At 47.1% G+C, this 25,604-nt stretch overlaps 1 protein-coding gene across 3 annotated transcripts in view; it reads right to left on the bottom strand.

The window, feature by feature from the left end:
* Positions 1-723: 723 nt before the first annotated feature.
* Positions 724-25,604, bottom strand: part of LOC117138342 (nephrin) — a 62,353-nt gene continuing 37,472 nt past the window's right edge. The window contains exons 13-22 of one of the 3 annotated variants that reach the window (XM_033300381.1): positions 25,067-25,345; positions 24,725-25,006; positions 24,207-24,630; positions 23,801-23,967; positions 22,676-22,864; positions 21,565-21,714; positions 15,199-15,353; positions 13,509-13,620; positions 9,807-9,988; positions 724-4,771 (exon numbers count right to left, since the gene is read on the bottom strand). In XM_033300381.1, the coding sequence (XP_033156272.1) occupies positions 4,121-4,771; positions 9,807-9,988; positions 13,509-13,620; positions 15,199-15,353; positions 21,565-21,714; positions 22,676-22,864; positions 23,801-23,967; positions 24,207-24,630; positions 24,725-25,006; positions 25,067-25,345 (2,591 nt within the window). In that variant the 3' untranslated portion in view covers positions 724-4,120. The remainder of the gene's footprint in view (positions 4,772-9,806; positions 9,989-13,508; positions 13,621-15,198; positions 15,354-21,564; positions 21,715-22,675; positions 22,865-23,800; positions 23,968-24,206; positions 24,631-24,724; positions 25,007-25,066; positions 25,346-25,604) is intronic. The other 2 variants (XM_033300379.1, XM_033300380.1) reach the window with 2 other exon arrangements.

Genomic DNA, 25,604 nt, shown 5'->3' with positions numbered 1-25,604 from the left:
GCTCTAGGTGGGATGGGATCGGAAACGGGAACGGGAATAAATCAATCAATTGCAGCAAGGAATGCCTTTGGCCACGCCCAACTCTGGGCCAAATTTTATTTGCCCTTTATTTGCGCCGCTCTCATTGTTGTGCGATGTACGATGTACGATATACCTACGAGTGTTCTTTCGCAGTCGCTTTGTTTTTTTTTTGGCGGAACTAATTAACCTCCATTTAAATGAAAAACGAGCTGCGATTTGTGCCCATCGAATGAGCGTCATAAAGTCAGTCAGGGGAGAATAATGGCCCGACCCGGAGAGTACGCACACATGACCGTGCCCGACTGGGCGTTCAATGGGACGTATACGTAATTTGAGGCATCCTGGACCATCCCGCCCACCGCCCGCCGCCCACCGAGATGCTGTTAAAATTAATGCCAGCTCGTAAGTTTTACAAGGAATTCAATTTTTTGCACCACACCCGGGCAAAGACGGATAGTCGTCCTGCCCTCGGAAAACTTTGGCTCGCCGGGCAAAAGTGTCTCTTCTGTGGGCTGGAAAGCCAACGTCCTTTGTTTGACGTCCTGCCGCTGAAAATTGATTCGAAAGTTTTGCCATTAAATTGTCCTTTGTGCCGTAATCGGCTGGCCCTTTGTTCCGCAGTGGAAATGCATTTGGTTTTTTGGTATTCATCGTTTTATGGTTTTATTATTCATTTGTTAACAGATCTTTTTTAAAAATGCAGTAGGTTTCATATGCATTATTTTCATAGTTTTTCAATCATGTTTTTTTTTTCAAAGAACTTGTTCTTCTCGTTTTATACAGTTTTCTGAGTGGCGGCTTATGCTTTGAGTTTATAAACTATGCGTTTAATTAATATTTATATTCGTTTTTGTTTCGAATGAACTTACGCCTTTTTAATTATTGTTTGTCCCCTCGACTGCTGTACAATGCTCTCAGTTAATTGTAGTTATAGATATACCCATACAGACTACATAAAATACATAACTCAGTTAGTTTCATAAAAACATTCACATCCACTGGCAAATAATTCGCTCTATACACACGCACACCTATTTCGTGTTCGATTTCGAATTCGATTTATATATCGATTTCGATTTCCATTAGCATTTAACATTTAAGATTAGCCTAGGTTCGTTATTCAAGTCTTGTGTGTCGTCGCCTTCAGCCGCTGCTCCAATTATGCTACGTTAACGTTAAGGTCGAATGAGGGGCAGGGGTGTGTGTGTGGGGGGGTTTACCCAAATTAAGCATATGCATAAAGACTATAATTCAATCGTACAACAATTAAACACAGCGTAGTGAAACAAGCACACACATAATCTAGCTGCAAGTTATCGGTTCTTTGTTTAACAAATATCTCTTTGGCAAAAATACAAATTGAACAACTTGATTTCGTGTTTGTTAATTGTTTTAAACGTAATTATCTACAATAAGTCTTATTCACTTCCCCCGACAAGTGCGCTAGGTCTAAACTAAAGTATGTATGCGTAACTATGAATACGTAATTCGTATCGAACCAAGGACATTCAACAGTGGTCAGGACAAGCTGGGGAAGACATACAAGATTTGTGAGGAGGACACAGCTGGCCTCGTGGAGTATTTAGTTCGAGTGCAATCAATAGTTATCCCTAAGAAAACAGCGAGTCGGTTATTCCTATGTATACATATGTCGGGAATGCCCCGCCAAGCTCCAATCTTCTAGAGGGTATGCTGGGATAGGATCTAAGATTAAAGAGATGCGAAATTGTACGCTACGTTTTACATCTATGAATTGCAATGACTCTCCGCGTGTCCGTGTGTGTATCGATATACCTGCATTTGTCCTTTTAATCGTTAATTATTTATCCCTAATCGGCATCCTGGCGTTTCGGCTTCCGCCCAGTGGTATTGTACAATTTGAAGGGTTTCGCTTGCTGATTGAGTGAGTGAGTAGTGATTTCGAAATTGTTTCGGCTTAGCTACTTAGGGCTACGGATCCAGTTAAATGCTAATTATTAATGCAATTTGGCAGCACTGCTCGTTGAGTTGAGTACAAGCTATACATTCACATATCGGTAGAGATGGGGTCCTGGTTGCCCCTGTCCTTTGGCCATCATTCGTCCTTCAGCGTTCCCCCTTTCCAAAAAAACACAACCCAACCGAATACAACAGGTTTCGCCCGACTCTGCACTATAATGCTCCTTATTTTCCCGCTCATTTAACTTTTATCTGGCCACTGCCATCGCCATTACTCAATAGCGGAAAATCCCACAGCTGAAGACACACCCATGTGTGCCGTCACACAAAGTTGCCCCATCTTCATTCTTAATTTCATCCTCAGTTTTCCGCGCATTTTTCTTCTTTTCCCATCCGCTTTCCCATTCTCCTCGCAATTGCCTTCGTCTTTGTCTACGCGTGAGTTAATTTCAAAGATAATTTCACTTTTAATTACACACTCTGTGTTTGCGCAAGGCCCCTTCTGCTCCTCCAGCTCCTGCAGCTCCTCCTCCTACGCCATTCTTTGTATCCGGCTCCATCTATGCCCGAAATCAGGGCATTTATTCATTTGCGATAATCCACTGAGGACACTGAGGAGCAGCTGCAATAGTGCACTCCCCCGATCCCGACCCGAATCCAGCAATTACAGCCAAATGAATATTAAATCCACACAATGCTGCTGGCAATTATGCACGGCGCTCGAGGATCTCAAGAACTTGGCTACAAAGTCAAAGATACGGATGTGGCTGAGAATGTAGCGGGCGGATGAGGGGGGCGTGCGCAGCGCCGAGGAGTGTCCTTGGGATTCCGGGACTCCTCTGGCCTCGAACTGGAGCTAAGAGCTAATGGCAACGCAGGCCAGGATTGGTATGTCACGCTCGCTGAGCTGCGACGAGTGGCAAATGGAAACTGTTTATGGGCGGCAGCGCCACTCGAATGCCAGTTGGATGGCATAGAGGAACAGCCCGCTTCTGCATATAATGGCTCCATGGGCGTGGCCGGCTCTCATCTATATCTTTGCGATATGCGGATAAAAGGAGACGATGTCAAGAAGCTGGATAACTTAAATTCCAAGGCATAACCTTGGAAAAGCTTTGATTTTTCCTAGCTAACATTCACCTCGAATAGTGCAAAAACACTGTTGCTTAAAGTCGTTTAATCGGATTTCTTGGCGAATCTTGTTTAAAACGGCCAACGTGCTATTCTCCTTTCTAATTTTAAATTATATGAAATTTATCAAATATTTAAAGGAAAGCCAAACCCCATTTGGTGCAATAAGTAATGTAATAAACCCACATTTATGCAATTAAAATTTCCCGCTCCTCAAGTGTTTAATTGTCGAGTGGTTTGAGTTAAGTAGGCTCCACTGTGGTTGCGACACAGCAACCAGCAACCCATTCCACGCCCAGATTTTCCATCTGCCCCATTTGAGGGGAGGTGGCGAATCTAGCACTCGCATCTCGGGATCTTGATCTGGGATAGAGATGGAGATGGGGATGTGTCTGGGGCTGGGGGTCGCCGGGCAGCTAGCGGCTGTCAACCTTCAACTTTCGACGACCATGGCCGCCGGCGCCGTCCAGGGCAATCACGTGCCCAGCCGACTTGAGCCGAAGCACGCCCCTGGGAGCTGTCAAACGGATCTGGACCGTTTCGCGCTTTCCACCCAAGGAAATTTCAAATTATTTTCGCCTGCTCCTGCTACTCCTGCTGCTCCTGCTGCCGGCTAATTAGTAAAACTCTCTGCGAAATTATGCTCACCCCCACAGAGGCTGTGCCTCCTCGGAATCCTTATCTAAATAAACACCCACATTGACGGGAAGCCGTAAGAACTGGGTGGAAATTTACATAAACTAATTCGCTGGCTGATTTGAATAAGGTAATGGCAATGGCAATGGCAAGTGGATGTGGCTGCCGGACAGGGGAAATCAGGCGGACCGAGATGCCGAAGAGAAAGCTCCTAAACTAGCTACATCCTTGCGAGTAGGTTGGATACAGTTACGGGTATGCTGGTGTTGGGTGATGTCCAGGGCGACATGGTTGCTCAGAACCGGGGCTCACTGCCGGATAGAATCCGCACGGTGGTGCTGCAGCTGGTGCTACTGCTGCTGCTGTTGATGATGGCCCCAGTTCCAGCCTACAGCTATACGAGGTGTCCGTCCGCATCTGTGTAGGCCACCGGGATGCCGCCGGCCTGGCTTACTGCGCCGAAGCTGCTCAAGCCCACCGCCGTCGGGTCGAAGGCGTTGGTAGTCATTAGCAAGTTGTTGCCCAGTCCACCGCTCGCCGGCGGAAGGTTAAGGATCTGCAGGCTGCCCAGGGGCGCCGACACCGGCACTCCCACGCCCACCAGGCTGGCGTTCAGCAGCTGCTGCTGATGCTGGAGCTGCTGCTGCTGCTGCTGTTGCTGCTGCTGCTTGTTGCGATTGGGATCCTTCAGGATGCCGTGTGGCTGGCGTGGCAGCGTGGCGGTAGCCGTCGGCAGACTGCCATTCAGGGTGGTGCTGGTGGTGAGCGTCGAGGCGCTGAGGTTCACAGGATGCAGGTCGTGCAGCATCTGCATCGGACTGCCGCCCACCGTCGATGTGTGGTGGGTCACATCAGGCTGGGGCACGCCTACCACTCCGCGAAGAATCCCCCGCCGCAAGGTGCCTGAACCGCCGGCCACCGCTGCCACCGATCCGTTGCCGATGAGCGTGGGTCCACCATTGGTGGCCAGCGAGGTCACCGTCATGGGTTGCAGGTGCGCCATGGGCATCGGCTGGGCGGTGAAGTCCAGGGCTGCTGGGTATTCCTGAAATGTGACACAAAGGCGAAGAATGGCTTTAGTGCATTGAGACTGGAAAACAGAATTTGCTAGTTGGTATTAATTACTTAGTTCGAGCTCTTTTGAGCTGTAAGCTTGAGCTCTTTGCCAATTTATAATAAATATTTCTGATTGCGTTTGCAAACACACTGACATAAATAAGGACTTATGAATTAAAGGAATGCTTCAATTTTCTTATTATAAGAACACTAAAATACGTATTATAGAACTCCATCTTTGAGAACGAACTTAAAGTTTGAGAGCAAAAGCAAGCTTTAAATTCATTCATTTATTACTGACTCTTAAGAACTATTTCTGATTTCGGGAGCCACTTTGTTTTTCCAGTGTGGATTAAGTGGGTGTAGGCTTAGCTAAGCAGCTTCATCTCGAAAGCAGCTCCTCGGCGGGATACAACTGCTGTGTTTGCTCAGCGGCAAAAGTTTTCCCATTAAACTGTCGCCCGAGATATGAAACAATGAGGAGCGCAAACAAAAGTCCGCTCTAAGCCGCGCCTCAAATACCCTGGACTCTATCCGTGCCGCGAATCCTTTGGCCACTTTTGCCTGAAAGGACGGCATTAAAGCGGGGATTGGCACTAACGATGCCGTAATTATGACAGTGCCTTCTGTCGGAGCTCCTATACAGTACAATACAACTTCCTGACAACTTCTCAACTGGGCAGCGGGAAAAAAGCAAACTGTCTGCGAGTGGATTCCTAGTTCAATTGACATGACACTTTGTGTCGAGTTGAGGAAGCTGTTCCGCATGCCAGAAGTCCGAAGTCCAGGAGCGCAGGCCAAGTTTGCAGCACGTACAATTTTCAAGTTGCAAACTTGGCCCGGGCACCTAATTGGAATATTAAGGGGAATCGAGTACATACGATTGCGGAATTGAAAACTCTTGGGGATTAACATGGCGCAAGGACATCCAGCAACACATTAGGGACACAACACTCAACACTGATTAACAAGGTTGTGGCGGGGATTTGGATAGGAAACGGGAACGAGGACGGAATCGGGATTGGGAAGTGTTCTTAAGTAGACCAGGGCGGACATTTTGTATCAGTTTACAAAGTTAAATTGTCTTCAACGAAAACTTGGGTCCCGGAGAGCTCCGGAGCAAAGCCAAGGCGATTTGGATGCACGGGATGGGGCAGGGTGTCAAGTTTTGGACGCGTAAAGGGTTTCCCTTGGCCTGCCTGAAAACTTTTGGCCACTTAAAGGCTTTCGGGTGCCGCCGCACTCGCTAATTCTCGGCCGCAGCTCATTATTGTTGTTACTGCCGCCGGAGTTGGAACTTCATACCGGGTAAATAGAATAACCAATTGGCATCTCCACACTGGCCATAAAAAATAAACTTTCCACATTAAGGCCAACGGAGCGGCGCCGACGGGCCAAGTCTATTCGGAATCCAATTCAGTCTCGCGGAGCGGGAGCGAAAATTAAATTATGGCCCACTAGGAGTGGATCCCCTTATTTATTTAATCGGGTTCAGCTGCGTTCAGCGCTCCACCACCCGCCCCGTCCCTGAATTTTAAAACAAAACACTCTGCTATCTCGCTTTGATGACAGCCATAGCGCCCCAGTGCGTAAAGTATCTGACGGATGCTCCTCCTTTTCCAGTTCCTTTGCAGCTGACAGGCCAGTGGCATTCAGACAATGGCCAGAGCCAGGATCCGGATCCGCATCCGCATCCCGAGTTCGCCCGCACGAAAACTAATTGAATTTAAAACTGTGCAGAACTCAAGTTAACAAAGTGAACCGTAGTTAAGTTGTCCAGCTGAAGTCAAGTCCCTGCCCTCCGGCTGCTCCGGCGCCACATATGCACGTAGAGTCCAGTCCACATAGGGATTCCAACTGCGTCCGGCAGTCCGCATTTAACTTATCAACGCCAGCCAAATGAAACTCGAGCATTTCGGGGCTGACGTGGTGCGGGTGCGACTTGGTCTTCTGGCCTTGGAAGCCAACCAAAGTTGGCAATAAAATACAAATTGCCGCTTAAATAGTTACAAGCTGGTTGGACAAAAACACCGCAACGGATGGATGAGTGGGTGGGCTGGCATTCTGGTTCTGGCTCTGCTGGGTGTGGCCACAACTTGTTTTAAATTGCATTTACTTCGGGCCACTTTGCGTGCCAATGAACGGGTGTGGACCCGGCCAAGGGAGCCAAAGTCGTCGAGGCACTGAATCTGCGACATCCTGTTGCTGCGAAAGGGCAAATCCACCAACCTTTTCTCAAAGAATTTCGTTTAGATGTGCAGTGCTATCACCTGAATTCACAAGATATCATTAATATCCCTATTATACTATTTGCATAGAAAAAAAAAAACGAAAATGTATTAATCTACAAGCCTAATTTATGCGAAATAAAATTCCGAATTCATGAAGTTAGTTGAATAAAAAAAACCTGTAGATTTTCATTAAGCCAACAACCAAAAGGACACACGTGCCACTTTAAAAGGATTTCATTGAGTATAAATATCTTTTCGATGATTAGTTTTAAGATAAGCAAATAAAAATAAAATCTTCTGAGTGAGAGTGATTTACCAGATAATTACTTATCAAAAGAAATACATTTTTTTTAGAGCCAATAAGTTTAAAAAATTATTAAGATATGAAAGAGTATACTAGATTATGAGGATTAAGTGAATCTCCGCCAAGCAACATTCCATTTCCGAAGCAAAAAATGTAGTACGATTGAACTTTAATTGAATAAGACCCATTGTTTGTCATGTTGAAGTGAATATACGTTCTTCCTAGCCAACTAAGTTGGAAATTATATTAAGTTGTACATTATTTTACACTTAAGCACATAAACAAAATGAAATGCCGAATTAAATCAATTCGAGGAAGCCCATTTCAAATGCTTCCATACATGGCGCTGCACGACAACAAAACATAAATTGATTAAGAAGCTGCTCAATCACTTTTCAGCGCTTTGTGATAAACTGGTCGAGCTGAATCGAATCCGAATCCGCATCCATGGTCAGATTCTGCTGTGATGGGCAATTACAGTGGGCAGGACCGAGGACTCCGATGGGCTGGCCAGCTGGGATGGGCCGAGCTTTATGCGCGCTCCTCTTTGGGGAGCAATGTGCAAAACGGTGCTCTAACTTTGTTAGATGGCCATTTGCTTTGTTTTATTCGCTCTCGATTTTTTGTCAAGTTTTCCAATTGAAATTTAATTTGATTTACTGTTATAAATTGTCCTTATTCATTTACTGTCCGCTCGTCCGGACGTTCGGATACGTGGCGCTGACTGAAGTTGAAACGGAGACAGATGCTCTTCGAAAAGTAATTTAGAGCTGGCCAAATGTTTTGGGGTAGCCACAGCGATGGGACTGCCGCTCCGCTCTGTATATTTTGTAATTTTTCTAATGATGTTTATCAAATAATTCAATTTGGCTTCCACACAAAACATTTCTTATGTGAAATGGCAAAAGGCCGGGCGCACAAGGCGGAAGGAGTGGCTGCTCCACATGGGCCACAAGTGAAGTGGGCGGATGAATAGATGTGTATATAGACATACATCCGCACATATGGGATGTCATTGTTGACCAACTAAACCGAAATTGAATTTTTCTCCCTCGTTGACTAAAAACCGCAAACAAAAGGTTTAGTCCCATGTCGGGCGACGGCAAAGAACGATGACGGAGCACTGGCTACTGGGCAGTGGCAGTGGATACTTGATATGGCCACTACCACAACCACTACCACTTCAACTTCCAGTCCCAGTTTCAGTTCCCGTCCTGTCCCGCCAGCCGGCCCACCACCACATCATTTAACTGTGTACTCTCTGGGAGCGGGACACAATTGAATAGCTTAACAAATCGTATAAAGCCCATAAACATGGTCAACTGCTAAGCATAAATATTATTATATTAGCTGTGCAGCCAGATGGTGGTGCTGGTCGGTAGTAATATCCCTTGGATATTACAGTCCACTGCTGTTGCTGCACTTTCGATAACCGCCCCTCCCCCTACCCCCGACCCCATCTAATTTATACAATTATGGAGCGTCAGCCAAGTTGAGAGGACACATAAACGGGCTGACTGTCACCCCACGTCGGATGTCGTCTTATGCTGTCGCATTGGCACCCCTTTAGTGCCAGGAGTCATCAAGTCCGAGGGGACGACGCTTATTCCGCTCATTCTCTAAGAGGAGCGTCGGAAACATAAATTCCGAAAATTGATTTCCCCATGTTTATTGTAAGATTCAGGGAATTTATATTGGCAGGCAATGCGACAAGCGCCGAATGTGTGGCATCCGCCTTGGAATGGAACGGACATCGCATGTCCTTGAGTGGCGGCGATGCTTTTCGTAGGTGGAATCGGGTTGCCGGAATGTCGGGATGCTGGGATGTTGGGATGTTGGGATGCCGTGAAACGGGGACACAACTTGGCCCCGGAATTCCCAGTGCTTTATGAGTGACGCGGGCCAAAAACTTTGTCGCATCTAGGGGGCGTTCCTTCGTCGTAAAAGCCACACTGCCATATGCCGTACACGGCGTATGCGTGATATTAAATTGTTGTCTGGGGAAAATAATGTTTACTCTGCGCGCAGTGCAACAACGCAGTGCAGCTTGCTTCGAGGGATTACTTATAATGCTTTTAAGTTTGTCATTTGTCTCCACAGTGTTGCGGATTATAAAAGTCGAAGCGCGTTAAATGGCAGAGGGCGAGGGTGGGGAATGGAGATGGCTATGGCAATGACGATGGCGATGGGAACGAAGATGGGTATGCACTCTATGCAGATCGATACTTGGATTTATGGACCCCTCGCATGGCGGGATGCAAAGTGCCAAGTGTCCTTCGTAAAACTTTGGTTAATTGAGCGCAATAAGCTGGGCGCGGAACGAGAAATGTCGGTGGTGCCAGATGGCAGCGGATCAAAGAAGGTAACTGCAGATGCGGGCAATTAAGCCTGCATCTGCCGTTCGTTAAGCTTGGGTCTCAGCCAAATCCCCGCCAGCGCCATGCCTCGCCGGAGTGAAGAGCGGAGGCGGGTTCATTGATCTCACTTACCATTGGCGGATAGGACAAGTATCTGTCACTGTTCATGTTGTAGTAGGACCCATCTGGTGGAGGCGCCGGCGATGGGGACGGAATATAAACGCCCTTGCTGATTAGCATCTGATCATCCCGGGTCATGTGGATGGCGGCGCTGCCATTATTGTGCCTCGGATGCGGCAGTGTACAGGCGTTCACTGCAAAAAACGAAGATGGAAAAACAGTATCCGGTTAATATGTGTGAGCTCGATTTTATATACGTTGATGCTATTTTTTGTGGCCATAAGCCCACTTTAGCCTGCTCTGGGTTGATTTAAATGGCTTACCAATGCCAATACCCCCCCAAATGCGTTCTCCTTTTTTATGGGTGGAGTGTGCTCTACTGTGCTCCACTGATTATTTTCGTATATATTTTATTTGCCACATATACGTGCATTTATATGGACGTAGCTATGGCTTAAGCTTTGATTGCGACCATAAGCAGAGCACGACGTTTGGCTGGCCAGCCGCAAATGGAGAAACGCAAAACGAGTTCAATTTTAATTTTAAAGCAAAGGACTGGTTTTATATTTGAAAAATATGCAGATATGTTCTCATTTCGAAATTCGTTGAATGCTCTACTACGAGTAATACTAACTATTTTTGGCGTCCCCGGGTGGACGGAGGTTTGTCAATGCTTAATAGCTGCAACTAACGAAATACATATAATTTCCTGAAGTTTAAACTTAATAAGAAGTATCCGCTGAACTGAACGTATTATATTGAGAGATTGCATGTGAGAACACACCTGTATACATGTGTCGTGCACGTAGCATGCAACAATTTGCTGCTGGTTCTGGCCAATTTCATGTGCAAACAGTCGGAAAGGAAAAGAAAACGATGGCCATTAATTGCAATGCTTGCGACATTGCTGATAAGCCCGTCCAATAAATATGCAAATGTCAATGGAGTCTTCAGTTCACTTGGCCATAAGGCCACCTGCTTGCGGCGTGACAAATTGTCCCGACATACGGGCCACGTTCGTTTGGTGAAAATCGAGCGACTGTCAGCCGCAGAGGCGTGAAAGCCGCAAACGTAACAAATTTGTAATTTTGTAAAATAGACTGTGACATCGCAGAGTTTCGGATGGTGGAGGGGGGGAGGCACCTTTAGCCGTCGCAACCATAATTTTCCGGGCAAAGTTGCCAGCCTGCGGCTGCCTGACAACGACAAATCGAAGGAAGCCTTGTGGTAGACTCCAGTTTGGGCCTTGTTCATCTTGCGGCTTGTTTACTTCCGCACATGTGGGGGCGTGTTTCCCAAAAAGACAGTCACTCATGAATTATTGATTTTTCGATCAGCGCCGCATTGTTGTGGCCAAAAGAAAAGTGGAACAAAGAACTGTGTATTTTCCTTCCAATTTGGGACTGAGCCAGCTGCATAATTGTTGCCCGGGTCAGGAGCACCAGTTCCTCCTGGCTCATTCGATATTAATAATATATGCCCAACTCCAAGCTGAAAAATAGTGGGCTCGCCATGAAATATGATTTACCTATGTAGCAAGGGGGGGAGCTTAAGGGATTTCGCAGTGCTCCAGCGGGGGCACCTGCACTCGTTCAAGGTCGGAAAGTGGGTCAGCGGCGCGGACTTGTTGCTTTTGGTCTGCTCATTAACGTGGCAACGTGTGGAAAAGGGCCTCATTAAAAGTGCGGCTTTGGCGCTTTCCTCGTGTAAATGCATAAATGGTAAATGAAATTGCAACTGTTGGCGGGGTGGCAAACAAAAACCCCTCGGGCTGTCGTCTCTTTTTATTTTTTGCTTTTTTTGGCAGTTCTTCTGACTTCCACCCATCACACTCTTCCAATTTAAATTCAACAAAAAACTCTGATAAAAAATGTGACGCCAACTAACAAAAACAATTTCCGCTTGCCCCGCCCCCGCGAGCTCATGTGCATGCCGCCCCACAGCTTTTCCCGGTGGGCGGTGGGTGGTGAGGTGGTGAGGTGGTGAGGATCTGGTGGGTGGTGTGTGCACCCGCTTTTCCGCCCGCTTGGAACAACAGCCTTGGGCTCGCTTGTTTGAGATTCAGCTTCCGGCAAGCATTTTAATTTTTTGTGCCACGTGGGGGATTCTTTTGCACTTTCCTCTCTAGCTCCTCTGCTCCTCCCTTTTTGCTTTCTTCTTCGCCTTTCTTCGCTGCTTTTGTCTTTGTTGTTCTTCTCCCTCGGCGTGTTTTCTTTTCAGCTCGTTCTGCTGTGCTCTTGTTGTTGTTTCGGGCATAAAGAACTGGCGGTACTCACGAACACCCGAGATGAACATACATACGTAATTATGCGTGTCGCCGCAGAAACCTTGAGTCGGAAAAGTGGGCGGAAAAGCGGGCGGCAAGGACTTGTCTTCGGATTCTCTTAGAGATGAGCACGTGATGTGAATTTGCCAGGACTGACAATGATCAATCGAAATTAGCAAATTATAGATTTATATAAGCATATCAATTTAAATGGTAATACCCTGCATATACTTTATTTGAATGCTATTTTATGAACTGAGTACTACTTTATTAATAGGGAAACCACGAGCTGCTCAACTTCGACTGGAAAACTCAGCACCACACTTATTTGTTGCTCAGTGGGAGGGATAAATAAGAGGAGGAATAGAGCTTTCCAAATTTTCATGCCGTTGACACAAGGTAATTGTATTTTTATCCCAGAGTCTTGGGCACTTTTCCTCCGAGGCATAAATTCTGCAGCTAATGTATTTTTATTATTTCTACGCTTTTGCATTTAAAATGCATTCTCTGCTTTTGTTCCAACTGGACGGATTGTTATTATAGAACTCCTGTTGTTCTTACAGCTTCGATGCTTTGATAGACTGCCACGGTGTCCTTTGTCTGTCTGTGCCTCGGACTCAGACCGAGTCCTTGCCCCGGTTATTATTCTTCCATTTCCATTTCTGCTTTCCTTAAACTGGAGTTTTTTCTTAAATTAGCGCAGTCCGCACGTGATTTGGATTGCGCCTCGAGCGGCTTATATATACACACAGGGTATACGGTCTGCCATCACATATCCTTCGTACGTCAATTGAAAATCAAGACTGACAAAAACTTTGCTCCTCAATTACAATTAAGATGGAGATGTTGTGCTGGAATTGAATTTTCAGCTCACACACCTCCCTCCCCTCGACCGAATGGAGCTTCGATTTCGTTTTCTGTATATATCTATTTCGTCCTTCTGCCCATCCGCCCCGTCCGCCAGCGATTTTCGCTGCCCCTTTTTCCTACATTTGCTTTGATTGCACTGCAATCATGGCATAAAAATCAAACCAAAACGAGTGCAACCAAGGGCAGTTGGGGCGTCAGTGGGTTAAGGGAGGGCTCTGGTCGGTTTGCTGACGTCCTGACAGCGCGTGCAAAGTCCCAACTTTGTTTTGTCCGAAAGTTAATTATCTAAAACGTATTTTTGGCTTTTTCTGTTTGTACTGGGGAAAAATAAATCGTTTAAAAATCGCACAGTTCTTTGGGAAATGGAGGGGAAAACTGATCAAATGATTTCGTTTTTAATCAAAAAAGTAAACAAACATAGTCCTAACTGCCATTATGCTTTATATCTATCGGTATTATCAGTAATATTGTAGTTTTATAAACACTAAGTTAATTACTCTGTGAGTGATTGAATTGCAATACAATTTCCCACTTAGTTAGGTATATTTTAGAGATCGTTATATGGAACATACACTTACCAACATTATTCGGATAGATGACTGGCAGGGTGCCATCCTTCTGATATCTGGGCGGCGGCATATCCGAGCCCTCGACGAGATACGTGGACGCCGCCTTCTTGCGCGCCTCGTCCTGCGAATAGAGAAGGATACGGGATGTGTTGACTGAGTGGAGCGCGGCAGATGCGACGTGGTCGGGTATATATCAATTTATATTCCCATTCCCATTTGAGTAATGCCTCGTAATTACTCCACACTTTGCTTTTTGGCATACTTTGGGAAAGGCGTTGAAAGTCGTTGGCGCGTAATTGACAGCCACAATGACAGCGGCGACACACGGACACCAAGGACGACCAGGAACGACCCAGAACGGCAAGGACAAAAAGCAAGGACGTCCGGGATTGGATCGGATCAGATGGGGGCTGATTTATAACACGCGCGGTCGCAGTTTACGCACTTTACATACTTTCACTTCAGCTTCTGCGGGTTAGGCAGTTGCTGCGGTTTTCCTGCCGCTGCAAGATTACGGCGATAATAAATGATTTTAATAATTTGAAACGATTTGTTTGAAGCAGCCTCCCAAACTCAGTCCCCCACTTAGATCCACACTCAGACTGCCAGGCTTGGGCCCGTTTTATTCTCCGCTTATCCCACTCGCAGGCTCATCATTATCATCATCAGCGCCGCGTAATTAATCACGACGTCTTAGCGACGACGTCGGCATGCCGCTTCCGTTTCCGCTCCGCTGGTCTGGACTTGTTCCGGGGCGCATCTTGGACTGGACTGGTCTGGTCTGATCTGGTCTGGGCCTGGTCTGGCACTTCCTGCCAGCCCTGCCTCGGGCTGCTCTCGTTGTGAGCATTGGCCATAATTGAAAACCCAGGGCCGCAGGCCAGGGGGATTGCTCTGGTGACCACCCTCAACATTGAGGGCTGGCAGGACTTTCTTGAACCGAATGGAAATCCTATTTTGCTTGAATTTGTTTTGCTGCTTATTAACTCCTTTGTAGTTATATTTATGCCTTCTTTAGCATATTTATTTCAACTTTGGTTTCCACCTGAAGCTATTCTTAAGCCTTCAGTCAGTCACTGGCTTCATGTCTAATGGGTTTTAATGTTTGAACTACTTAATTTAATTGGCTTTTATTAAAGCGAACTGCGACAATGGGATGACCTACAAAATATATGAAGGTATCAGGGGTTCAAGCTCTGCTTCAATCGGACTTTAAATATTTTTTAGGAATTTTAAAACTGCATATCTTTGGTTCTAGGAGAACTAAACTCACTTGAAGTATAGAAAGGATGTCTGTTGTTATATTGAAAATTTTCAGGACATTCTAAGATTACCGCTACAGATTCGATATCCATCGCATACTAAGTAGCGCATTCAAAATCGGCGTGAACGATAAAGGGTCATATTCAAATTGAACGACTTCGGGGAAATCGCACCGTTCTCCGCCGGTGAAAATGGCAAGTGACGACCCTGCGCCTGCAGGACTTCTATTTAGCAATGGAAAATGCCTAAAATGCCAGACGATTTTCCACTGCGGGCTCCCTTTCCTTTTCCCCCTTCGTTGCCTTTGTGCCCATTCACAAATTGCATATTCATGCTGATACAAAAAGAGAAATGAGGCAAAAATGGCGAAAAAGTTTGGGAAAAAATGGATGCAAAAAATAGTCGGCTTATAGGTAGAGATCCTGGCTGTACTCACAATATATTCCGGCTGGCTGCTGCCCTCATTGGAGTACGACTCGCTCTTCTCCGAAACGCTGGACAGCGTCTCGCCGGTGACGGTGTCATTATACGAACTGGGCGCGTACATCTCGATGGTTGCCGTTTTTGCCGGTTGATTTGTAGTTTCCGCCACTGTATTCCAATGCCGCCGACACACAAAAAAATGGCGACGCCACGAGGAGCGGACCGGAAGGGCGAGGATCGGAGAAGGGCGGAGCAGAAACGGAGGGAAACGGATCCGAACGCCAAGGTATGCGCACAAATATTGAAAAGGTGTAATTGGCAGTGACATCCCGAAAATTGATGATTCGCAGCGGTGCCAGGTGGAGCAGGGGTTGGTTTTTTGCGGGCGTTGATGCAGTGCGCCAGGAGGTGGATATGAGGTGGCCAATTGTGTTGCAGTGGCAGGTTCAGGCAATGCAAATCAAATGCAAATAGCCAAGATTGTCAGAGTGCCAGAAACATTAGTAGGCGAATAGTGTGAATGGTATGGATGGTGTGGGTGGGTGGATCGATTGGATAATGGGTGTTTTTCGGGTGGTGTTTGAGTGTTTACACGGTCGCAGGCATTGTGTTAATTATTCACATTTGTCGCAGCAATCGTTGATGTGCATTTCGTTGCATTTCGATGCGGTGTCGGAAACAAAGTAAGGCACATCGGGTAATATTAATGAGTTGATAGTGGGGCAAAGGTAAAAATGCAATTAAATGATTTATGGCCAGGTTTCCGCAGAAGTTAACATGTGTTTGTCGCAAAGTTGAGTCCATTATTGTAGCACATTCCAGTCACGCGTCGATGGGATATGTAAAGTATATAAAAATAGTTCACATTATAGGATATTGTTTAAATATTTTCAGATTCCCTGGCTGTTGCTGCTGCTGCTGCAGTAGATAACAACATTTCTGTAATGCCTGGCACTTTAAAAACTCGATTAATTCAAACATACTACTGCTGATCCGTTTAGATAAAGAAGGTCTAATCCAAATTACTACACTTTTTAGATAAAATTCCTATAGATACAGCTTTCCCGGTGTATTTCAGCTTTTGTTGTTCTCAAGCGCTTTTCCCACACAATTTACAACGATTTCGGGCTGAGTGGAGTCAGCAGAAAGGCAAAAAGCAATAGACACGTGTGGCTCCATGTGGCCCCCATGTCAGCCACGTTAGCCATGTTCCTGCTGATGGCGATAGGTAAATGGGCAATGGTAAGTGGACATTGCCCTGCCACTCAGCTGCTATCGCCATCATTGCCATCATCATCGTCCTCGAGCTATGCAAAGATATAATGGCCTACGGTTTCTTAATAATACATTTTCCAGGATGTGGATATGGGGGATATACTCGTGTGGGGGTCCTGGGCGGCACGTCCTCCGGTTACGTGACATGCGGGGACTATTAGTCGATAAAATGGCCGTTTTCTGTTAATTTGCACAAGGAACATTGAATGTTTGGCAGTTATCAAAATTACTTTATGCACGTTTGTGTGTTGTTCGATGTACGAGCATAATGAATATTTAACAAATTGCAGCCGAATATTCGAGGTAAATTGCTTTGTTCTGTCTCCATTTTGTTTGTTTTTCTGCTGTTTATTCTGCGCTGCCGATGCTTCAATTTGCATTTTTTATGATTGACCAACATTCGGCTGCGTTTGGTTGGGTTTTAATTCATTAAACATATGCCCAACCAATCCGGAGTCTATACACTTTTGTGGGAGCACTCATAGGGAAAAAATTAAAAATTGAAAATGCATTTAAATGCAGAACTGGTCTGCCGATGACAGCGCCCTATATATATTCCTATTCACCTATATATATCTAGATGTGTGCATCCTGTGAGAGCTCACTGATTTAATGGCTTAGCGAGTTAAAAACATTTTGGGCATTTGTCAGTTGTTTTATTTATGACGACAAACGAGTTTTCCGGCAAAAGGGCCTTCGGGTGCAGGGGGGGCATTTAAAATAATAGACCTGGCTTTAATCAATTAAGGCAATTAAAAACATGACCGCTCACCTACACGTTTTTGTGTTTTCGCGCAAAGAGAGCCAGCGCCCTTATAAATGAATTTAGGAAACAAAAGCTTAGATTACATAGGTAAATGAGTATTCGAAGTGGGTGTACCCTTTATTTGGGTCATATAAACTAGCCTGAATTATGCATTTATCTTAGCATTAATGCTAATCATGTTATTTAAAAGCCAGTATAAGTTTTTGATGCTCTGTTGTTCCTCCTAATTCCGTAATGCCTAAGCGACCCTATGGCAGGGTATCGTTGTCCGGCGGACGGGCTTATCACTCTCCGCCGCTCCCGGGACAGTGGACACAATGCGGTGGCCACCGTCAAAGCAGATGCTAAATAATCCGCTCCTTGTTTTTCTGGTTGCCACTGCACTTTGCGGCCACGCCACGCCGCACGGAGATTACAAATTTTGCACTTATGCTCGGAAAAGCCCGACCGGATCTCTTTCTATAAACCTATGTAGTGTGTGTGGTGGGGGCGGCGCGGCGGCTTAGACAGATGCTGTGGTCATCTGGCCACGTTAATGACGGCGACGTCTGCTTTGAAGGTCTTTTCTGGTAAGCCCTCTGTTCCGGCCACCGCTCTAAATTATTCGCTGGCCGGGATTGTGGTGTGCCATTTGCTCTCCGGCCGTTTGAATGTGCCGGGTGCTGAGCTATTTCGCGCATTGTTTCAGCGCCCGGCGATGAATTTATGAACTCCCATTCTCCATTCTACGTTCCCCGTTCCCCGTTCCTTGTACACCATTGCCCAATCCCGCTGCAAATGGATCCGCTCTTTCGGCCTGTCATGGCCAGTTGCATAAGCAGCAAACTTTTCGACATTGCTGAGCCAGCCCTCTGGCCGCCATCACCCCCTGTTTTCGGCCAGATTTCCTCGATTTCCCTGACCACGACAGCCTGTGCGCTTATCTCTTCAGATTCGATGTCGCAGCTCCCTCACGCACGCCACAGAAGCGACCCAATCCCCTGGCCAGTTCCCCGGGCCTCCGTCAATTGTTTAAAGAGTGTCAAAGTCAAGTGCTCGCCAGTGCGGGGCGACCATCGGGACTGAGTGGTGGGGGCCTGGCTGGGTGGTCTTATCGCTGGTGGCAACGTTGGCATAAAAGTTTCGGTCCGACCCGCCCGCCAAGTCGTAAAAGTGTCGCACTCAACTATATCCCTATACCCGAGATCGGGTTGCGGGCCATTTCACTTTTGCGCCGGCACTCGCTCTAAAGTTTCACTCCTGGCCAAAAGATAATACACCCTCGGTGTTGATGGGTGCACATGCTCTCTCTCTCTCTCTATTTCCTGTTTGGGGGCTCCAGCAAAAGTTGGCATTTTTTGTGTGCCTCGAAATCTATTGCCATATGGAGCTAGGCCCATGCCCCTAACTTTGTTAACCACTCACGAAGGCCCGGACCAATTGTTTGATGCAATTCCTCTTTGGACTTTTAAGTGGGCCAGGAAAGTGCACTTGAACAGACCTTTTGATTGTTTTGAAAGCAGCTAAGATCATACTTTGCCAGATTCAGTGCTTGGTGGATTTCAGAGGTGAAGTAAGCTACCTAAAAACTCATTTAGAGAAACAGATAATCCTTAATTTATGGGCCTTCCAAACTAAAAGCTGTTTTTTTAAATACGATTCTCTGTCACTTTTCATATTGGTTCTTATCAAAGATTATTTTCAGTGTGAGGTCGCACTCCCTATCCACTTTTTGGGGCCAGGAGAAAGGCAATAAACATTAGAGATGGCGCTATTCGGGATGTTCCGGCTCAGGCCCAGCTCATACGAGAATGAAATATGTGGCACTGGGCATTGACTGTGGCTGCGGCGATGCGATGGTCACTGCCGCTCTCTTGTTCATGGCAACTGTGGTCGATGACCGGCAACGGAACGAACGGACAGCGGACAGTGGACCACGGACAGCGGACTACGGACAACGGAGTACGGACGAACGGCAGTCGGCGGCGGAGCTGAACCACTGAACCAGCTGCCAACCGCAGACTTTTGGCATAGTTTATCGGACAGCGACAACTACAGCGAAAGGCTTCTTAGGCGGCCTCCAGTGCGGTTGGGTTTTGGTTTGCCGATGAGTGGGATTCGGGTTTAGGATAAGATGGGCCGAGGGAAATGGGCTGGGTTGAGATGAGATTTGGAGCGGGATGGATTTCCTTTTTGTGCGCCATGCGGCATTTTGACACAAAGGCACAAATGCACATTAAAAATGCATATCCGAGGGCTGCAACAAAAACACAAGTCAAGTTTCGCCAGCGAAAACATTGAAATATGCAGAGAGATATCCCCCGACAGGGTCCACCGACTTCCACTGCCAGTCGTACTCCTCCTCCTACTGCCATACCCAATACCATTCCCAAGCTCCCAGCTCCGCCGGCTGGCCAACGCACCAGTTTCTCTGACAACTTCACAGAGAAAAAAGAAGCGAAATGGATGGAAAAATTGTGAACACTGAAACGGGAAAAGTAAAAATCCTTTTGGGCATTGTCAGTTATCGGCTTTTGACAGGGATAATGGGATGGGGATGAAGATGGGGATGGGGATGGGGATGCGGCTGCTCCCCTTGCCGTACATTGTCATAAAAATGTTGTTTCTTCCAGGAGGGTTTTCCTCAACTCCTCAGCTGCTCGCATTCGCATTCGTTTTCGGTTTGGCTGCTGTGTTTGTTTGCAGCAAGACTGAAATATGAATTTTCTTTTGTGTGGAGCGGGATTGCATTCGTATCCCGGCACTCGCCATTTGTTCAACTGTGCCGCACTGCCAGCGAAACGAAGGACAGAAATAATGGAGTCTGGCCCGGCCTGGGATTCTTAGGGAAATTTCTTATTTATGTCCTGCGGCTGTAGTTCATGCTTTTCGTGCTTCCCGTTTGAAAATGTCAAAAAATAACTGGCCCACATTTCGTTGCCCGATTAAGTCAGTTTAGTTTAGTTTCGGGGCGTGTCGCCCTCTTTTTCACTCGCCTAATGAATCAAAAGTTTTCCACTGACAGAGCCCGAGATGATAATCAAGTCATAACTCAAATGTTTACGAAAACTGCATGGCAGAGCACACATTACAGCAGCAAATAAGCAAAACTGCAACACTCTGGCCAAAGGAATGACATTTAGACTGGTTTCTAAAACAAAATAGGAGCATTAAGTTAATATAAAGTTGTAAAAACTGTTCGCAAAAATTACTTAGCAACAGAAACTATTATTTAATATAACATATATGTATGAAATGGTGTCTATTGCTTAAATATCTGACTGTTCCCTTCCTGCCCAACCAGAAACTGACTATTTCATTCGCGTATATTTCGAGACCTTTATTGTGGCTTTATGTGCTTCTTTAGCCGCCGTATTGAGTTCGGGATCCAGTCGCACTTGCTGCCCGGCTCATGCACTCCGGCTGAATGGAAATAATTTGGTTAGCCGGCAAATGTGCTGTGCAAGTCGACTGGCGGCGGCACGTAATAGCGATTCTCTGCTGGCACATTGCGTATACGCCGTGTGTGCGGGCCACGTCTCGAATTTGCCAGTCAGTTGGATGGAGTGGCTCGGCTAAGGAAAGCTGGTCGGGAAAATGGTAACAATTGGACTGATGGCGCCATCAGGGCTTCCATTTTAAAGTTGGCTCCACTCCACTCTAGTGGTGAAAAATAATTTCGTTTTAATAAACAGCCCTCGGCAAACATGTCCAGCAATTGTCGACACGTGCGCCCCGACCTCTGAACCCCGTCCGCCGCCGATGAACTGAGAAAGCAATCTGATTTCCGGGAGATTGTGCATTCAGCTAAGAAAACGATGCACATTTGTCTTGCTGGCTGTCCGAGACGCTTGTTCAATAAACAGCAGCTCTTGGCTGCCGGGTGCCCAGGATGCATCATTATTTTCTGTCATCATTATACTCCAGCCGGAGACTTCTTGCCTTGGCTGCTGCATCCTGGCCATGCCATGCTTGGCATTGGTTGCATTGGTTGCTGGCGGAAATTACCAGAAGCCAAGGCGGGAAAGTGATCCGGGTGGAGTGGATGGGTCCTGGGAGCCTGCGTATGCAGGAAATTGTTTAGTGAGCTTCATAAAGAGAAAGCGACGTCCTCAGTGGGCAGCGGAAGCAGCACAACGCGCTCGCTTCCGCTTCCGGTGGTGTCACGGAAGCGGTGCCGGCTGCCGCTGCAACATGGCAGTGCAATTGTCTAGTGGCTCTCGGAGTGGATTTCGGAGTGCGCCAGCCCCGCTCAGAAGTAACCTCAATCAGAGACGGACCCCAACTAGCAGCCACAGCAAATAAACCAGTGCCCAAATAATAGTCACAATAATAATACTAATAAATAATAATAATAACCTTTCTTGCGGCGCTGATGCACAAAGAACCAGGCAACCAGCGACGCGTTGACCAGGAGGAAGCCGAATGCCGCCAGAGAGATGCCAATTATGACCAGATTCGGTGTGTTGCTGGAGTCCTCGGTTAACTCGGCTGGCATCAGTTCAAGTCCTTGACAAAACGAACCATGCAAAAAAACAAAGAGAAAATATGGTTGCGAAAATAAAACAATAAATAAATGCGAAATGAAATGAAAAATTGTAATAAAAAGGAATAATATCGTGAGGAATAAAAATATAAAATGGCGCAGAGCATAGCAATGAACGCGCTGCCCCAGTTCCACTTGCGTCCGCCTCGGATTCGGATTCGGACTCTGAATCGGGGACTCGGCCATGGGCTCCGGACAAAGGACGGTCTGGGGTCGGGTCGGCCAGGGGTCAGGGGTCCAATTCGGTTGGCATGGCGGGCACACGCAGCGAAATCAAATAAAGCGACCGACTAGCGACCAGCGAGTGACGCAAATCACGTAGAGCCTGCGAAGCGGAGCCGGAACATGTGATGGCAAATGAAATTAGCGACGCCATCGCCATTCCGCAGCGAATCCCATCGCGATGTCCAATCCCATTGCCATCCCCATACCCATCCCTAACCCATACCCATTTCCCATCCCGATCCCAATCCCATTCCCTTGCGCAATTTGCTGACCACCGGGCACGTGCGCTGACAACGCCCACAAATTAAAAGAAAATAACGGAGGCGACTGCGAGTCGAGCCGAGGGAATTAGGAATTCAAATGTCCATGGACTCGAGCTCCGCGGTTCCGCAGCTCCGACAACAGCTTCCCATTTAACCCCATCTTGGTCAATGGGGCAATAATGGCAGCACACTCAGATGATAACTATTTCTCCTAGGCACACAAATATTTCAAGAATAAATAAAAAGGCATACTACTTAGGATCATAGTTTTAAATTAATCAGACTTTTCTATAACGCTATAATATCTATTAGGCTAGTTGAGAACTATAACCCTTTTTCACTAAGATATAAGAAAGAGATGGATTCTTGAACATTTCTCGCTGTGTGGCAGCAGCAGCAGCAACCGCCGGATTCACGGATTCCTGGATCCCCTCACCTCGCTTGAGGCGCTTCTCGTTCCGTTTGTGCAGGCAGCAGCCGATGACAAACACGTTGAGCAGGACAACGACGATGCCGGCGCCCACGCCCACCAGGAGCATGCCCGATGTGCCGCCCAGCGGCGTCTGGCTGGTGGTCGGCGGTCCGCCTCCCAGCGACGAGGCCGGATGCGAGGGGGGCGGGGCTTCTGGCGGACGGAATGCGATGCGCGAATAGTGGATAGTGGCCATTTGCGGTGGTGGCGTCGTCCGTTTTGTTGACGTTGGTGATGGTCGTAATGCAATTCCAATTAACAGCAGCAAGGGTCGGAGGAGATCATTGAGTGAGACAACAAATCGGATTGAGGTGGCTCCATATGAGCCCATGGTAACGTCTGGCTGTAAGCCATTTCTTACGCTTCATAAACTACAGTCGCGTCCATTTAAATAGCCCAGTTGGTGGTGGTGCAGGCCCAGTTGAAGTGGGTTCCCAAACGTCCCTGGAAACCTTTTCAACCTTTACTAAAACTATGTTGTGTTTAATTTAAGCAAATATTAATGCCTTAGCTAATAACTGCTAGTATTTCATATCATCCCCACTTTTATGGTTACTGTTCTATGGCTTGTGTAGGTGTCCATGGCTGCACCTGGTTGGTCTATCTATTTGTAAACATCTTGCTGGTTAATTACTTTCATCACTAATTTCGTTTGTGGAACATGTATGCCCAAATGATTTGAATTCTCTGATTTATTTGAATCCATGCCTGCACGGCCTGTATTTCTGCGGAAATAACGAAATCCAGTGTATGGGTTAATTTTACTTCATCAATTATTTCGGATGACTCATTCCATGCGTGCTTCTAATTAGGCTGATAGCTGCTTATCATACTGGCTACCTAATTAATTCCACAAATCTGCCGAATAGCTATAGCCTGACAACTGGCCCGGCACCACCATCACCACCATTACCACCCACACCTGGTAGTTACCGATGCTCCGATTCTTCTGCAGAATGGAACCCGTGCTCCGTTGGGCAGTGGCCATAAAAGCCAAATGGTGGACTCGCATAAATCAATGTCAGCATTGCTGGTCGAGTGCGGCACTCGCGGCTAATTTGAATGCCTCGCACTGAGGGGCGGACTTACCTTTGGTCTCCGCCCGCGCCAAATCCGGCAGGTAGGTGCTCTGGCCCAGCTCGTTCCAGGACATCACCGAGAACAGGTAGAGTGTATTCATGCGCAGCCCGCCGATGGTCAGCTTGTGGCTGTTGGGCAGGCCATCGATGTATTTGTACTGTTCGCGGTCGGCCATCCTGCAAATGAGAAGGCAGAGTGCAATTTCATTATTGCCAGGACCCTTGATAATTGCAAACGGCGAGAATGTGGAAAACGGACGCTTCTGAATCTTCAAGAGTAGCGCTAATTTAATCAGAATTTTTTGTTAAAAAAATTCTGTCATATTATTAACACTTAGATAACTTAGATGAATCTCTACAGAAAGCTTTTATAAATTGTTTCCCGTGCATGTTATGAATGTCCGAATTTCACTCACCTATAACGCACTCGGTAAGAGGCCTTAAGGCCACCATCGAATCCCGGAGTCCAGGCCACAGTGACTGTGTCGTGGGTGACGTTCAGGATATTCAGACTGAGGGGTGGGTCAGGCTGCGAGGTGATCTCCAGGCGCACGGTCTCCACCGCTTCACCCAATTCGTTTCTGGCAACGCACTCATAAGCTCCGTAGTCCGCGGGCGCCACTTTGTCCACGATGAGGGTGGACTCGTAGGTCAGCGAGTCAATTTTGCGCTCCTCCACCTCGTATTTGTACGTGCGGTTGATGGGCAGGTCCTTCTTGTCCTGCCGCCAGATGAACTGCGGCTTGGGGGAGCCCTGTGCCCGGCAAGGCAGACGACCACGTTCCCCCGTCCCACTGGCCGCCCTCAGGAGCGTGGGAGCCTTGGCGATTTCAGGTGCAACTGGTGGCAGGGACGAGAAGATTTGGATTGGGATAAAGGAAGTGAAGCATAGCTGGGTAAACCGACTACTTTTTTTACTTTATGAACCACTTACATTTGACAATCAGAAGGATATCGCGGTTAGTTGGATTGTCCACACGATTGTCGGCCACGCACCGGAAGTTGCCCACATCCTCCCGCTTCGCGTCCTTGATGTGGAGGTAGGATGTGCCGTTCGCAAAGGTCGTCGATGTTTTCACGGTCATGTCGTAGCCCACTCGCTCCCACTTTACGTGCTCCTCGGTCAGTGGTTTGCCCTCCACGGTGCAGGAGAGCATTGCATCCTCGCCGGGATTGACGACGATGTTCTCAGACACCGACTTGATGGTGGTTCCGTCTGCATGGCGATGGCCGAAATTAGCCTAATAAAGGGAATCAAAGAGAGCAAAGTACTTACATTCCACCACGACAGTGATGTTGAGGGTTGCTCCTCCCTGCGAGTTTGAGGCACTGCAGGAGTAGATTCCCGCATCATCCCGATGCAGGCGTGTGAAGTTCAGGCTGCCACCATCCGCAAAGATGCGATGATCGCCGTCCTGCGGAATTGTTGTTCCATCCTTGGTCCACTTGTAGGTCACTGGAGTGGGATTGGCCCGAGTTTGGAGCGACACCTGCAGCGATTCGCCCTCCACGCCCACCGCCGTCGACGAGGGTGGCGGCACGAACTTGGGTCGATCTGGGGATTAAGGATATACCAAATGTGTTCCAGTCAAGATTTCGTTAACCAGGCTATTCCGATATCACTTGGTAAGCCCTATCTCATTCATTTAACATTTAATCATTAAACAATTGATCTTAATGGCTTTTATTATGGTAGTTCAAACGGATTTTCATTTCGAAAGTTCAGCCAAAGGATACAAACATACAGCATTGCCTTAGGGATATCGGACACAAGTTCAATTGCCGCTCTTTTGTGCAATTGCTTAAAGAGTCGG

The sequence above is a fragment of the Drosophila mauritiana genome, chromosome 2R (genome assembly GCF_004382145.1).
Source record: "Drosophila mauritiana strain mau12 chromosome 2R, ASM438214v1, whole genome shotgun sequence".
In the NCBI taxonomy this organism is placed as follows: Eukaryota; Metazoa; Arthropoda; class Insecta; order Diptera; family Drosophilidae; genus Drosophila; species Drosophila mauritiana.
This window is presented reverse-complemented; position numbering and strand designations above follow the sequence as displayed.